Below are 16,989 nucleotides of genomic sequence, written 5' to 3' on the forward strand. Positions count from 1 at the left end.
AATTTGATTACATTCTACCATGTGCTCACGACGAAGTTAACCAACTCGTAATGTTACAGTCTCAGTGATGTAAATAGTTCTGTGCTATCTGTGTGCCATGCTCTGTCCTCAAGGAGCATATAATCTAGACATAATCAAGCTTTCTATCTTGTATCCAGTTAGATATCACAAGAGATAGCGAGAAAAAACTATGAGTGTTCAGAAAAGAGGTTTCCTTCAACATATAGGATTAAGAAAACAATACTGCAAATGGGTTTTAGAGGATAAACCCTAGGGTAGGGACAGGATATCACAAGTGTGCAGGAAAGCCTGAATACCAGGCTAAGGAGTTCGCGCCTATAGTGGCAAACCTTTAAAGTTAACCAAGCACTAATAAGCTATTTCCAAAATGTAAGTTTTATTTTTACTATTCCACACATGAAAAATGAAAGTTCATCAAGGTTAAATAACTTGCTCAAGTTTACACAGTTTATAAGCTGAAATTCAAAGCCAAGTTTCATGAACCAAGGTCCAGTGTCTGTCCCATGCCACCAGTGACTTTACAGAATGGAAATGTCACAGAGGATAGGAATAACATTATCAGAACCTTAGGAGCACAATATAAGAAATAATGGAGGGACTTCCCTGGTGGCGCAGTGGTTAAGAATCTGCCTGCCAATGCAGGGGACACGGGTTCGAGCCCTGGTCTGGGAAGATCCCACATGCTGCGGGGTAACTAAGTCCATGCGCCACAACTACTAAGCCTGAGCTCTAGAGCCTGCGAGCTGCAAATACTGAGCCTGTGTGCCACAACTACTGAAGCCCGTGTGCCTAGAGCTCATGCTCCGCAACAAGAGAAGCCACCGCAGTGAGAAGTCCACGCACCGCAATGAGAAGCCCGCACACCACAACGAAGAGTAGACCCCGCTCGCCACATCTAGAGAAAACCCACACGCAGCAATGAAGACCCAACGCAGCCAAAATAAATTAATAAATAAACTTTAAAAAAAAAAAAGAATTGACACTTAAAAAAAAATAATAATAAATAAAAATTAAAAAATCTAAGAAAAGGCTACTACAATAGTCCAGGCTAAGAGTAAGAACTAGAAGTGGCAGTAGGAACTACAAAGAGATGAATATCAGAAATCCAGCAGGGCTTAGCAACTAATTAAATATGGAGAGTAACAGAAGAAGGAGTAATAGTTGATAACGCCATTAACAAAAAAATGCAGTGGTCTCTTCTATCTTAAAACAAAACACAGCAAACAAATAAACATTGAAGAGAACATTCTCTGGATCTTACACTTGTAGCTAACGACTTGCTCCACTTCTCTGTTCACAGCCAAACTTCTCTAAACTTCTCTTCATTCACTGTCTCTGTTTAATCTCACATTTATTTTGAAGAATGTCTTTGCCCCCAAATGCCACCAAAACTCCTGTTTAAAGTCACCAATAACCTCTATGTTGCCAAATCCAATGGAAATCTCAAGTCTTCAGTATACTCAGCCTGTAAGCAGCATCCACCTCAGCTGACCACTCTCTCCTCTTTGAAACACTATTAGTGTAAAGTGGTGTTTAAGAATATAAACTGGAGGGCTTCCTTCCCTGGTGGCGCAGTGGTTGAGAGTCCGCCTGCCGATGCAGGGGATACGGGTTCGTGCCCTGGTCCAGGAAGATCCCACATGCCATGGAGCGGCTAGGCCCGTGAGCCATGGACGTTGAGCCTGTGCGTCCGGAGCCTGTTGCTCCGCAACGGGAGAGGCCACAACAGTGAGAGGCCCGCGTACCGCAGAAAAAAAAAAAAGAATATAAACTGGGGACTTCCCTGGTGGCGCAGCGGTTAAGAATCCGCCTGCCAATGCAGGGGACATGGGTTCAAGCCCTGGTCCGGGAAGATCCCACATGCCATAGGGCAACTAAGCCCGTGAGCCACAACTATGAGCCTGCGCTGTAGAGTCCGTGAGTCACAACTACGGAGCCCACGTGCCACAACTACTGAAGCCCGCGTGCCTAGAGCCCGTACTCCACAACAAGAGAAGCCACCGCAATGAGAAGTCCGCACACTGCAATGAAGAGTATCCCCCGCTCGCTGCAACTAGAGAAAGCCCACACACAGCAATGAAGATCCAACGCAGCCAAAAAAAACCCCAAACTAAATAAACAAATTTATTAAAAAAAAAAAGAATGCAAACTGGAGCCATACAAACCTGGGTTCGAAAACCAACTTCTCCAGTTACTACCCAGTGGTCTTGAGCAAATTATACAGTCCCTTCTTGTATCATTTTCCTGATCTATAAAATAGAGATAATAAAAGCACCTACTTCATAGAGTTACAAGCATTAAATGAGTAAAAATACACTGATGGTTAGAACAGTGCCTGATAAACACTGTTTATCCTTTTTTTTTTTTTGAAATCTTTTGGCCCCACCACATGCCATGTGAGATCTTAGTTCCCCAACCAGGAATTGAACCCATGCCCCTGCTTGGAAGCGTGGAGTCTTAACCACTGGACCGCCAGGGAAGTCCCCAAGGCACAACTACTCTTTTTTTTTTTTTAAAGAATTTATTTATTTATTTATTTTGGCCACACCGGGCCTTAGTTGTGGCATGCAGGATCTTCGTTGCGGCATGCGAACTCTTAGTTGCGGCCTGCATGCGGGATCTAGTGCCCCGAACAGGGATTAAACCCGGGCCCTCTGCATTGGGAGTGAGGAGTCTTACCCACTGGACCACCAGGGAAGTCCCAGCACCACTTCTCCTGATTTTCCTCATATCCCTCTGGTTCCTCCTTCTCACCCCCTTTGTAAGTCACTCCCTGTCTACCCAACTTCAACTACCACATGTATGCCAGTAAGATCCAACTATATGCCAATAAGCCCTTCCTGAAGCCCAGAACCACAGCCAGTTACCTACTCAACAGTTCTACCAGGATGTCTCACAGGCACTTCACACTCAACCTGTCCAAACTTAACTCAAAACTGAACGTAAGCTCTTCCCCTCAATCTCCAAACCTGCTCTTCCTTCAGTGCGCCCTGTATCTCAATAAAAGGACTGCACCACAAACCACTCACATGAGAAAAACGTGGGAGTTATGCTTATATGTAACCCTTAACCTCACCCTCCACACAACCAATGAACCAAAGTCCTTTGATTCCATTTCCTAAATATTCCTGAAGACCTCTATAATTCTACTGCCAGCACTCTCAACCATACTACCATCTTATCTTACCTGAACTGCAGTAGCCTCCTAGTTGTTCTCACCAAATCCATTCTTACCTCTCCCTGATCCCTTCTCTACACTGCAGCTACTGATATTACTCCAAGCATGTTATACTCCTCTGCTGAACTTTGCATTCCCACTGCCTTCAGAATAAAGCTCTACCCTTTGAGCCCTGGTCCAGGAAGATCCCACATGCCATGGAGCAACTAAGCCTGTGCGCCACAACTACTGAGCCTGTGCTCTAGAGCCCGTGAGCCACAACCACTGAGCCCACGTGCTGCAACTACTGAAGCCCGTGCACCTAGAGCCCGTGCTCTGCAACAAGAGAAGCCATCGCAGTGAGAAGTCCGCGCATCGCAACAAAGAGTAGCCCCCGTTAGCTGCAACTAGAGAAAGCCCGCGTCCAGCAACAAGGATCCAACGCAATCAAAAATAAATAAATAAATAAATTTAAAAAGAAAAGAATAAAGCCCTACTTGACCTGACCCCTGATTACCTTGTCAGGATTTTAACTGTCTCCACCACTTACTTCCTCTCTCCAGTTACACCGTCCTTTTTGGTTTGGTTTGGTTGGTAGGCTCCTCAAACATGTCAGATTCCTTCCAACCTCGGAGGTTCTGCATATGATAATCACTTCTCCTTTTTGCCTGGTTACCTCTTACTCACCCTTCAGGTCTCAGCTTTAAAGGTTTTCTCAGGAAAAGTGTTCCCTGATGCCTCTTCCCACTCCTGAAGTTTAGATTAGGTCACTCTATTATACACTTTCATTGCCTCCTACATTATCTTTGTAGTCCTTTGCATAACTATAATTAACATTATAAGTATTTATTGTCTGACTTCCCTAACAGACCGTAATCTTGATGACAGAGGGACCATGCCTATCTTGCTCATCACTGTATCTGTATCCCAAGTGCCCTGTATGGTGTCTGACATGTGGTTAAGTGCTTGTAATATTTTCTCATTCCTACCATAGGGCTTTGCATTAGGTGGTCCCTCAACCTAGAGCTCTGCTGACCCAGATCTGGTCCCCCAAGGCCTTAACCTTCACAAGACTGGCTCCTCATCGCTCAGGTCTCAGTTACAAACACCATCTTCTCAGGAAGCCTTTACCAATGACCCAACTCAAGGAGTGAGCCCCACCCTACAAGTATTTTATCCCCCTCTTAATTTCTTCAAAGTATTCAGCACTACCTGAAACCACAGTTATTTGGAAGTTCTAAAAAAGCAAAGCCCATGTTAAGTGCCTGACACAGTGTAAGCACTCAGCAAACATTTAAGTGAATGAATCTCTTGAGTGAGAAAAGATGACTTGGGGAACACCCTAAATTCAACAGCAGAACATTTACAAACTGCGTTCCAACAAAGTTGAAAAAGAGGCAGTATATCTTAGACTGTCTACTATAAATCCTGGCTCTTTCCCTACTTAGCTGAATAACCTGGGACAAGTTATTTAACTGTGCTATGACTCAGTTTCCAAACTAGAAAATGGAAATCACAGAACCTACCTCAAAGGGCTGCTGAAAATTAAATTAGTTAATATATGTAAAAGGTCAGCACCAAGCACATAATATACACTCAATTAATGTGTGCTATTATTCATCAGACTGGACTCTTTTCTCCCTTTGTTTCAAATATACAAGGTGGCTTTTCCTTTATCTCTTTTTTGAAAGAAATTTGTTTTATTTATATTTATTTTTGGCTGCATTGGGTCTTCATTGCTGCACGGGCTTTTCTCTAATTGCGGAGAGCAGGGGCTACTCTTCATTGTGGTATGCGGGCTTCTCATTGCTGTGGTTTCTCTTGTTGCGGAGCATGGGCTCTAGGCACACGGGTTCAGTAGTTGTGGCTTGCAGGCTCTAGAGCACAGGCTCAGTAGTTGTGGTGCACAGGCTTAGTTGTTCTGCAGCACGTGGGATCTTCCTGGACCAGGGTTCAAACCTGTGTCCCCTGCATTGGCAGGCAGATTCTTAACCACTGCACCTTGAGGGAAGCCCTTCCTTTATCTTACCCACCCAGAAAGGGTCCCTTTTTTTTGTTTGTTTGCACACTGCCCATCTCCAAGAGCATCTTTCACATAGAATAAGAAATGTGAATGGGTCCCTCAGGAATTGTGCAACATGGTAGCACCATCCCCATGTCCTAGCAACCCCTGCAATTGTGATGATCAAAAGAATAAGATGATCAAAAGACAATAAACACAGAGGTACATTGGAAATGATTAAAGTCCTACAATACAATCACCGTATTTATGAATATACATTCTCTTGAAGTTACTGTCAGAAACAAGAAAGGGTTGGCTAGATTACTGCCCTGACACAAAAGACTTCGTAACTTCTGTGATCCAGGGATATAAAGAGATAAATTAAGGTTGGGGCTACCTTAAATTCACACTGAGGGCCACAACCAGCTCATGAGGTTGTTTCTCAGGAATGGCCATGGGTTTATTCAGCCACATGGTAATCAAAAGTATTTCAATATTTGTTCACATCAACACCCACAGCTTTTAGCTCATTTTTTGCTATCCTTCAAAGAGAATACCAAAAGATGATTTATTGTTATAACTTAACTATTCATCTCAAGACAGTGAGTACTTACTTTGGTTGCCCAAATCAAGTGATCTTAGAATAAGTTTAAAGGAATAATAAAGAAATCTGCAACTAGGTTGAGGATTTGCCATGACCATGAAGTTACTTTTGCAAAAATTCAACAACAAAAAAACCACTTCATGCTTATTTGGGCAAAGCCCTGAGAAAAACAATCTGAGATGCTTTCAAGATGTTTTGTGTTGGACTTAAAACTCTAAGATTAACAGCAGATAATCAGGATGGAAACCTAGAACCCATCTACTGGATAGCTCTCTTTAAATCAGTTTTCAATCTCACCCAATTAACACTGGATAATTCTTTGTTATGGGCAATTTGTTTTGGTTTTTGTTTTGGGGGTATAGTTGCTTTACAATGTTGTGTTAGTTCCTGCTGTACAACGAAGTGAATCAGCTATATGTATACATATATCCCCTCCCTCTTGGACCTCCCTCCCACCACCACCCCATCCCACCCATCTAGGTCACCACAGAGCACCGAGCTGAGCTCCCCGCACTATACGGCAGGTTCTGTTGTAGGGAATGTTTAATGGGATGTTTTAACAGCATCCCTAGCCTCTACTCACTAACATACCAGTAGTACTCTCCTAGTCTGACAATCAAAAATGTCTCCAGATATTGCCAAATGTCTCCGGGGCAGGGGGCAAAAATCACACCCAGCTGAGAACCTCTGCTTTAAACAAATCTGTTCCAAATGTCTAAAACATCTGCCCACACTCACTCCTCCCTCTTTCAAAAATTCCTCCCTCTGATCTTCCTGATAATCGAGACTTAATCCCAGAGTCCACCTTAATTCGTCTTTGCTTCCAAAATCCTCAGAAATCACTTAGTACAACTCCTTCAATAAGAGGTCAGTTCTCTTGCTCAAAACTATAGCTGGTAATAGAATTGGTACTAGGACTCTGGGCTCATGATCCCCAGTCAAGCACTCTTTTCCATCCTAACATGCTGGTATCTATCATTCACCAAGTTTTGTCAGTCCTTCACTGCCAAAGTGTCTTGCTTCTATCTCTTCCTTTCCATTTCTACTATCTATACCCCAGAGCAGTAGTTCTCAAACTTCTGCACACAACAGAATCACCTGGCTTGTTAAAACACAGATCACTGGGTCCCAAACCCCAGAGTTTCTGATCCACCAAAAGTATGAGGCAGGGCCCAAAAATATGCATTTCTAACTAGTTCCCAGACATCCAGATAATGTTTACCTTGCTGGTATGTGGACCACACTTCAAGAACCACTGCCCTAGAGTTCAGGTAACCTATCACCTCAAGAGGTAATCTATTTCAGTATTCTTCTAGACACCTCCCTGACTTAAAACTACAAAAATATTACTCGTAAAAAAACATTTTGATCAAATTAGTGTTCAATTAAAAACAAACCACAGCTTCTAACGGCTATTTTCCATACCTGGCTTTCGTAATTGTTTAAAATGTGTTCCCTACATTATCAACACTACCTCCCAAACAAATCTTCTACTTTAGTCCTACTAATCTATAGTAAAGCTTACGCTCTCTTTAGCTCCTACAAGACCACCCTCTTCCCTCCTCCTCTCTACCTACCTGAAGGAGGCTTCACCACTGTATTTGCCAAAACCACTCATTTGGTCACTATCTGCTGCCTTTTATCTTTATGCTTTAAGTTTTTACCAAGTACTCACAGATAGAGAAAACCCCCAAGAACCTAAAATTTAAAACAGAAAACAATGATATGAGTGACATGCATAAATAAAAGGCTTGACATATACACAAACTGCATGAATATTGCTATTTTAATAGATCAAGTGCAGTAAGTTCAAAGTTCACAAAAAAGAAAGAACGTGCCAATTTTTAAAAAACATAATCAAATGTTAGCTGTCAAATATTTGTAGCTATCTCATTTAGGGTATTAAGCAGATATTTGTTAGGAAAGAAACTGTAACAGTAGCCTCAAAAAAAGATGAAGCACTCAGTTTACAACTTCCTACAACAGGAGTACCTATCATTTGTTTTCTGTATGAAATACACGGCAAGAGAGATGATAAGGTGTGGAAGAAGAAACACAGGGTTCAAAGTCTCGTTCCACCCCTTACCAACTTTGTGACCCTGGTCAAGTCAAGGCAGCTCCCTACGCCTCCATTACCATGATAAAAAAAATTAAGGTTGGGGCTTCCCTGGTGGTGCAGTGGTTGAGAATCTGCCTGCCAGTGCTGGGGACACAGGTTTGAGCCCTGGTCTGCGAAGATCCCACATGCCGTGGAGCAACTAGGCCCGTGAGCCACAACTACTGAGCCTGCGCGTCTGGAGCCTGTGCTCCGCAACAAGAGAGGCCGCGACAGTGAGAGGCCCGCGCACCACGATAAAGAGTGACCCCCGCTGGCCGCAACTAGAGAAAGCCCGCGCACAGAAATGAAGACCCAACACAGCCAAAAATAAATAAATAAATTTATTTAAAAAAAAAATTAAGGTTGGAAACTATACCATCTACCTTACAGGGCTGTTTTGAAGATTAAATAAGGTAACGCATTTGAAAGAACCTAGCCTAGTACTTGACACATGATAAATGTTTATTGAATTTTAACCTCTGTTGATGTGAAAGCACAATGCAAAAACACTGTATTATCCCAAAAATGAGATAAAGAGAGCACATTAATAAAACCTGACTAAGGATGTTCATTCCCCAAGAAGAAAAATAAAAAGGAACAGAAAATAAGAATGTTATGTCCCTCTGCATGGTATACAGCAAATGTATCCATTCCCTGACTTAATGGTCAAAACCAAGACTTTTTTTTTTAACATCTTTATTGGAGTATAATTGCTTTATAATGGTGTGTTAGTTTCTGCTTTATAACAAAGTGAACCAGCTATACATATATCCCCATATCTACTCCCTATCCCACCCCTCTAGGTGGTAACAAAGCACAGAGCTGATCTCCCTGTGCTATGCAGCTGCTTCCCACTAGCTATCTATTTTACATTTGGTAGTGTATATATGTCCATGCCACTCTCTCACTTCGTCCCAGCTTACCCTTCCCCCTCCCCATGTCCTCAAGTCCATTCTCTACGTCTGCGTCTTTATTCCTGTCCTGCCCCTAGGTTCTTCAGAACCTTTTTTTTTTTTTTTTTTTAAGATTCCATACGTATGTGTTAGCATATGGTATTTGTTTTTCTCTTTGACTTACTTCACTCTGTATGACAGACTCTAGGTCCATCCACCTCACTACAAATAACTCAATTTCGTTTCTTTTTACGGCTGAGTAATATTCCATTGTATATATGTGCCACATCTTCTTTATCCATTCATCTGTCGATGAACACTTAGGTTCCTTCCATGTCCTGGCTACTGTAAATAGAGCTGCAATGAACATTGTGGTACATGACTCTTTTTGAATTATGGTTTTCTCAGGGTATATGCCCAGTAGTGGGACTGCTGGGTCGTATGGTAGTTCTATTTTTAGTTTTTAAGGAACCTCCATACAGTTCTCCATAGTGGCTGTATCAGTTTACAAAAACCAAGACTTGAGAGTAACACAAACACCGTCGCTTGCAACTTCACAACTTTAAGGTTGTCTTAAAGTCAGCAAAAACCGTAACATGGAGGGTTTAGGACAGGATTTGAGATAGGAAACTTAAAATTCAGACTGAGCTTTTACAGTTAACTAAATATTTTCTTATCTGTTCTAATGGCTTAAATACTATAAATGTGTTCATGTGGCACGTGTGCTAAGCATAAGTTTTCATTTGTTAGAGCTTAGGCCTTCTGGTTCTTATGTATACTACAGAACCCAATACCCCAATATTTTGCTCATCCCTGTATACCAAACTCTCCTCCATTCTAGTGATCTATTCCTAGCAGTCAAGAAAACTCATAGCAAAGAAAAGTAAATACTTATGAGGGCTTTCAACAATATCAACAAATACTTATTGAGCACTTTCTACATTGCAGACTGAGAGTACTTTCTTCTCTCTTTTTGAGGCTAATTATTGAGCACTTTCTATGTGTCAGGCACTATTCAAAGCATCCAGTAGACACCATAAACAAAAACAAAGTCCCAACTCTCAAGGAGCCTGTACTCTAATGGAGAGATATGCACAAACAAACTTAAGTATGGTAGTGATTAGTGCTCAGCAAAATAAATAAGAGAAAGTAATGGGGCTTAAATACAGCCCTGTATTCTGGGTCCCCAAAATACGGGTAACTGTGGAAGACTGATGCATAAGTATAAAGAATTAGCTCCCTCATCATCTGCATTTTGAATGCCAAAAATGGGCAACAAGTTTTTCCTACATCACCAGGAAGGAGACTGCAACACTCCGAACAATGTACTCCTCCACCAATAGAGACTGACAGTTAAGTCTAATGGAATGATGATAAATAAGCAAATTCAACAATTTAGACCATCTATAATTTTTTTAATTATTAATAAACTATGGAAAAAATTGCTTAAAATTAGGTTTTTATTTTGCCTGGTCTATTCCTGGGCAGAAAGACCTTAGAGTGGGGACATTCAAAGTGCGACTGTTTGTAAAAGGGATAATCTGTTCATTGCTCCTGAATCTGGGGAGACAATTTTAAGGATGACCCAAAGAAAGGTGAGAATATCATAAGGACTCAGTGCCCTCAGTTTCTTGCAACAGATAAATGATTTAGCTATTTCAGAGAGAATCATATGTAAGGCACATTAACAGGATTGAGCATCCAGTAGTATAATAACATCCTTTAGAAAATCTCTTCATCTTAGCATCAAGATTGACAAGCAAGCTGAATTCTCAAGTAAATCAGCAACTCTCCCTTCAGATAACAGCACTAGGCTTAGGTGAAGTCAAGGGAAAAAAATATTCATGTCATATAACTTCTTTTACCCTGAAGTATATTGTCTTCACCTTCTTTTACATTGATTTAGGCGTTCATTTGTTTCTACAATTGCCTTTGGCAGGGGTCAGTGAATTTTTTTCCATACTAAATGTAACTATACCTTAAGCATTTACTTCAGATGCACATTATTTTGTCCTTGATTTTATTTTTATTGTGCAATAATAAGGATTACTCAGAATTGGTGTGATTTCAAAAACTTAAAAGATCATTGACTACAATTGCTGAGGATTTAACTAATATTTTAGATTAAGAAACTATAAGATATTATGTTGAACATTCCCTATAAACGAACATTTAAATATACATGGCTGTGACAAACATTCAAAAATACTTCAACACTTTGGCTCCTGAAACCAAATGAAGAAAAAAAGTTCTAAAATTAGTACCTGTCCATGTTTCTCAGTAAGGTCCTACATCTTAATTTACTAGAAATACAGAAATAAATCATCATTACCTCAGGATAACCAAATATCCACCCATCACCAACCTGAAGCTTCTATCCCTCTCACTTGAATACCTCCTCAACTATGTCAACTTCCCATGGAGATCTATCTGGCTTTCTTCTAGAAATCAATACACAAAACTACTAATCTTTTCATTAAAAACAAAACAGTGGCTTGTTTAAAAAAAAATCAAAACAGCATTTACCCTCTCTTGTATTCCCTACACTGCAAAATAAGTAAATGTTCTAGTTCCAGAAAGAAGAGCTTATGCCCCAAATCTACACGTACATACCATATTCAAAGGTGTAATTCTCTTCTACATGTAATAGATAAATACTAGTTTGACAAAAGACAAGCCAATTTTTAAAAACTAGCTATGTCTGATTTTTTAAAAAATGGCTTGTCACAAAGATGATACAAACATATCAAAATTTATCTCACCAAATCCAGTCTGTGAACTTGAAATAGCTATGTCAGTTAAAAGCATTAAAAAGGATCTATTCAATCATGAATAATACATATTCTTATAAGTAAGGATACAACTTTTTTTTTTTAAAGATAGGTAAAAGATCCTCAATATTAAAGTCACTCTTGTTCTGAAACGAGTTTGGCCTCAGACTGTTAATACTGGTATACTACATTTTCTCTCCCAAGAGGCTATTTTGAAAGTATGTCACAGAGGGATAACCATTTAGGTTTTGTCCTCTAAAACAATATGGAAGTGATAGCCAATAACACTATAATCAATGCACTAGGTAATTCAATTCGACAAACATATAGTATGAGACCACACAAAGTTTAATCACCAAGCCAAATTAGCACACCTGTCATTTTGTCTCTCTTTCAAACTTTATGTTCCATGGCCAGTAACTGCAAAACAAAACTAAATTCTATACTTTGACTTAAAGAGATACAGTGTTATAGCTACTGTAAAAATTAGCCTTTATGCCTTCATGTCAGTCTTAAAATTCCTCAAATATCTAACTTCATCAATAGAGAATTCTGTAATATAAGCACTTGCCACAGAGACATTAAAAGTTTGGTAGGCAGGGCTTCCCTGGTGGCGCAGTGGTTAGGAATCTGCCTGCCAATGCGGGGGACACGGGTTTGAGCCCTGGTCCAGGAAGATCCCACATGCTGCAGAGCAACTAAGGCCGTACACCACAACTACTGAGCCTGCGCCCTACAGCCCGCGAGCCACAACTACTGAAGCCCGCGTGCCTAGAGCCCATGCTCCGCAACAAGAGAAGCCACAGCAATGAGAAGCCCGCGTACCACAACGAACAGTGGCCCCTGCTCGCCGCAACTAGAGAAAGCCGGCGCACAGCAACAAAGACGCGACACAGCCAAAAATAAATAAAATAAAATAAATAAATTTAGGGCTTCCCTGGTGGCGCAGTGGTTAAGAATCCTCCTGCCAACGCAGGGCACATGGGTTCGAGCCCTGGTCCGGGAAGATCCCACATGCCGCGGAAGAACTAAGCCCGTGTGCCACAGCTACTGAAGCCTGCACGCCACAACTACTGAAGCCCGAGCGTCTCAAGTCTGTGCTCCGCAATGAAGAGTAGCCCCCTTTCGCCACCACTAGAGAAAGCCCACACGCAGCAATGAAGACCCAACGCAGACAAAAATAAAATAAATAAATTTTAAAAATAAATAAATAAATAAATTTAAAAGTTTGGTAGGCAGACTGCCATTAAAATTAGCCACCAATATGCTCTCATATCAAAAGTTATGTTATGGGGCTTCCCTGGTGGCGCAGTGGTTGAGAGTCCGCCTGCCGATGCAGGGGACACGGGTTTGTGCCCCGGTCCGGGAAGATCCCACATGCCGCAGAGCAGCTGGGCCCGTGAGCCATGGCCGCTGAGCCTGCGCGTCCGGAGCCTGTGCTCCGCAACGGGAGAGGCCACAACAGTGAGAGGCCCGCGTACCGCAAAAAAAAAAAAAAAAAAAAAAAAGTTATGTTATGGAAGGGATTTACACTTTGGATATAATTTTGTCATGTAATTTAAAAAAGGAAAACAGACATCAGTCACCCTAAACTCAAGATTATTACCCAAAATTCTAAGTGAGCAAGATTCTCCCAAAATATTTGCTGTACCCTCTTACACAACACTGCTACAAAAACACATAAACCAAAAGAAAAAATATGCTAGATAAGGAAAAGGTTAATGTGTGCAACAGGTAGCAATCATTTTACAATTAAAAAAAAAAAACTTACCAGGACAAAAATCACAGATTCTTTGGATCTCCTTACCACTACCTCCCTATCTTGTTAAAAAATAAAAACTTGCTTTGAAAGACTGGATCCCAAGATCTCTCAGATATTTATGAAACAGCTCAGCAATTCTACCAGCCTGACGTGATAAAAACGAAAATCCATATAGCAGTAACTAACCAAGAAAAGAATTTTGCAGCATCTTCTTTCTTTTCCCCCCAAAAAACTGAATTCAAGAAATGTCAAAACAAAAATAAATCCTAAACGTACAAAATTCCACTGATGATATACTTTATTTCTAAAAGTTAAAGATAAAGAATTATAATCTCAACACACAGATTAGGAGACAAGAAGCAAATCTCTGAAATAAAGCTTTGCTAGAACATATTGCCTACTGGATACACTTGCCAATACACACCACACCTTTTCAACAGTCACACTGGGGCGTGGGGGTGGGTGGGCGGGGGAGAACAGCCTTTTCTCGAAGAGTCTGGACATTATCAGAAAATGAATTAAAGAATCACTCTTTTTTCCTCCAAATTCAGTCTAAAATGCAGAGCCAAATAAAACCAGCATAAATTCCTTTAGTAATTTTCTAGGTCTTTCAGTTCACCAAATTTTACATAATGCATATAGTTCTGTGGCTTTCCTCATTCCCCACTCTACAAATAAAGTCAAATTTCTGAAACGAATATATGGTGAGAATATTAATAAAGCTCTCTTTGACTAGGGAAAACAAAAATCAAATTCTTAAACTCCAGTAGGGAAACCCTGAGAGGAAAGCGGGAGCCTAATGGACAAAGTATTCATATGCACATACAAGCTAATTCCTTCCAAATCATTACTAAGTAAAAATTTACTTTTATAAGATATATCACATACATCCCTCCCCAAATACAAAATACAGAACTTTATCAGCATCCAGTATTCTCCCTTCTCTCAATCAATCCCCTTCAACCCTATCAGTGTTAATTTGTGTTAAAAAAAAAAAAAAAATCCGCATTTCCACTCCCCAGCTCAAAGCCAAAAATCTTGGTACACAATAATCTAAAAAAATTATACGGAACTATCCTTCCTCAAACAGTTTTGCCCCTCAAATTTACATTCAAATCTAACGTAATCAATTAGATTTATTACAATGTCAGTATTGCAAAATTAGGAATCCTTGTCACACTGTAATCCATAAAATCCTTTGATTTACAACGGTTTCAGCAGAAGTTAAAAGCTACCTATAAATCCATTTCCAAATAGGATGACTACTAAGACTCTAAGTACTTGGCCTAAAATTCAAATGAGATACTAATACACCTTCCCTCCTCTGGTGCAGAGAAAAGCCACCTGAAAAGTTTTAATCACAGTATGTTCACAAATGTAAACAAAATAGTTTTTCTGCTTCAAAATTGGAAAAAAAGAAAAGAAAAGAAAAGAAAAAAAAAGACAAGAAAATACTAACCAATCTCTGGCTGTAACGAATCCTTTCTTCTTCGGGTTCCATCTCTCACTCTTCTGTTGAAATTACAGAAAGAAACCACTCCAGGGCTGCCTTCCTCTTCCTCCTTAGGAACCAGACTGCAACACTAAAGAATAATGATATGAGCAGAGATGAGAACTCATCCTCGAACTCAACCTTTCTTTCCTCGGAATGAAGTGTTTAGGACATGTGTAAGTTAAAGGCTTCCTGAGAAATCTGGTTCCTCTTCATCAGTTTGGGACCTCTCAGCTCTGGGGCAAGTGGTTCCATGTCAAGATCAACATTAATCACATTACAACTGTCTGAGGCCTATAGGCAAGAAGATGTTGGTTTCAGTTCCTTACTGTCGGGCTATACCACTTGTTTCTCCCCACAGGATTACAATACGCAAGGCTCCCCTTCAATGGCAGCATTAGCAAAAAAAAAAAAGAAAAAAGAAAAAAGGGGGGGGGGACACAGGACTTTTCTCTCTTAGAGAGCTGGCCAGGTGAAGCAGCCACTGAACTAATCCAGATCCTAACCAAATTAGTTCTCTCTCACCCGTAATTAGAAACTAAAGAAAAGGACAGACTAACTATATAAGAACAGAACAAGAAATTAGGATTTAAATAGACTCCAAAACAATTTCCCATACACCTCTAGTAAATCCGTATGCAATCGTCGCCTTCCTTCCTAGACTCCCCGGATCTTTTCATTCCCAAACCAACCCTCCACCCCAACACAAGATGTGTACAACTCTGAAACAAATTCAAGGGAGTTGCAAATCAGACACAAAAATGTATCAGATCTTTCTGTGTAAAGTAATAAAGATTTTACCTAGAGACGTAAGTAAAATTCATCTTTTCCAAACATTAAAGACCGGTTTGCGCGACGGCCGATCCCTAATACCAAGAAAGGTTTTTCTTTTTCCTAAATATTCTCAAGGATAATGGCTTCCATAGAGAATGCAGATTTTTTTTTTTTGTAACTACATTAAGGCCACGTTAACAGCATCCTTTCAAAACTGCTACGAGACCACTGGACCTGATGACACAGTTTGCAAGAGCAGTTCGTGGCAGAGCCCTCCTGGAGGAAGCCCTCGCCCCAAGTCGGGAGGGAAACCGTGTTTGCACCCCCTGGGCGAAGACCGCCCGGGCTTGAGAGCAGCCAGGGCCGGAGAGGAAAAATGGAAAATCTCGCCGGGTTCCCCCAGGAAAAGGCGTTTCAATGGTTCGTTCAACCATCGGAAAAAGAAATAGAAACTTTACATTAAGTCTTTAGATAACACAGCGAACCAAAACTTCCAAGAGGGGGGGCGACAGGAGGGGGAATCTCACCGGGGATTTTGCTCGTGAGTTCTTGTCCAAGTGAGAAGTAAAGATTCCAAAAACTGAGAGGAAAAATTAAATCCCAAACGTCGTCTTCGGGTTTTTTCCGTGGATCAACCCAGTATCCAGAGGGTCACAGCGACCCGGAAAAGAGAGGAAACAGTTGCTGAATCAAACCTCCTCTTCTGGCTTTGGAGACCGGGAGTCTGAGGCGTCAGGAGAGGGGAGCGCGACCCCTCGGCGCCGAGCCCGGGGCGCCCCCGCCTCCCCCGGGCCAGCGGTCAGCAGCCCGAGCCCGAGCCCCGGGCCAGCCCCGGCCGCGGGGCCGCCGTGCCCTAGACAAGTAGCCGCTCGGCCACCGCCGGAGCCCGGGAGCGGCGGCCGATCAGCTGAGACCGGCCGACCCGAGGCTGCCCGCGCCGCCCCGGCCCCCCGGAACGCGGGCCCCGGCCCCGGGGGGCGGAGAGGGCGGGAGCGGCGCGGCGCGCCGGGCTGGGGGCCCCGGCTCCCCTCGCGTCTCCCCCTCAGCCCGGGCTCCGCGCTGCGGGACGAGCCCCCGGCTACTCCCCAGTCGCAGAGGAGGGATTCCGGGGGATGGGCCCCCTGGCGTTGCCCCTCCTCCCGAAGCGCCCCCTGCCCAGGATAGACAGAGCGGCGACAGGCCCAGCCGCTGGGAAGGTGCTCTGCGAGCCGCAGCCGCCGCCGCCGCCGCCGCTGCCGGGGAGGGGTGTTGTTTCCCTCACACAGGAGGAGCCGCTGAAGCAGCCGCCGCCATTTTGAACCCGTCAGACTCTCACATACACACAGCTCCTCCGCGGCGCACTGCGCAGGCGCCGCCTCCCCACCCCTCCTTCGGCTAGCCTCTCCACCCCCCACCCCCCTTCAAGCCTCTCCTCG

General features: G+C 42.3%; 1 protein-coding gene across 2 annotated transcripts in view; it reads right to left on the reverse strand.

The window, feature by feature from the left end:
• Window positions 1-16,892, reverse strand: part of KDM2A (lysine demethylase 2A) — a 105,993-nt gene extending 89,101 nt beyond the window's left edge. The window contains exons 1-2 of one of the 2 annotated variants that reach the window (XM_033402377.2): window positions 16,102-16,892; window positions 14,768-14,891 (exon numbers count right to left, since the gene is read on the reverse strand). In XM_033402377.2, coding sequence (XP_033258268.1) covers window positions 14,768-14,809 — 42 coding nt within the window. In that variant the 5' untranslated portion in view covers window positions 14,810-14,891; window positions 16,102-16,892. The remainder of the gene's footprint in view (window positions 1-14,767; window positions 14,892-16,101) is intronic. The other variant, XM_049714159.1, reaches the window with a different exon arrangement.
• Between the last annotated feature and the right edge of the window lie 97 nt (window positions 16,893-16,989).

This window comes from Orcinus orca, chromosome 8, assembly GCF_937001465.1.
Source record: "Orcinus orca chromosome 8, mOrcOrc1.1, whole genome shotgun sequence".
Classification (NCBI taxonomy): domain Eukaryota; kingdom Metazoa; phylum Chordata; class Mammalia; order Artiodactyla; family Delphinidae; genus Orcinus; species Orcinus orca.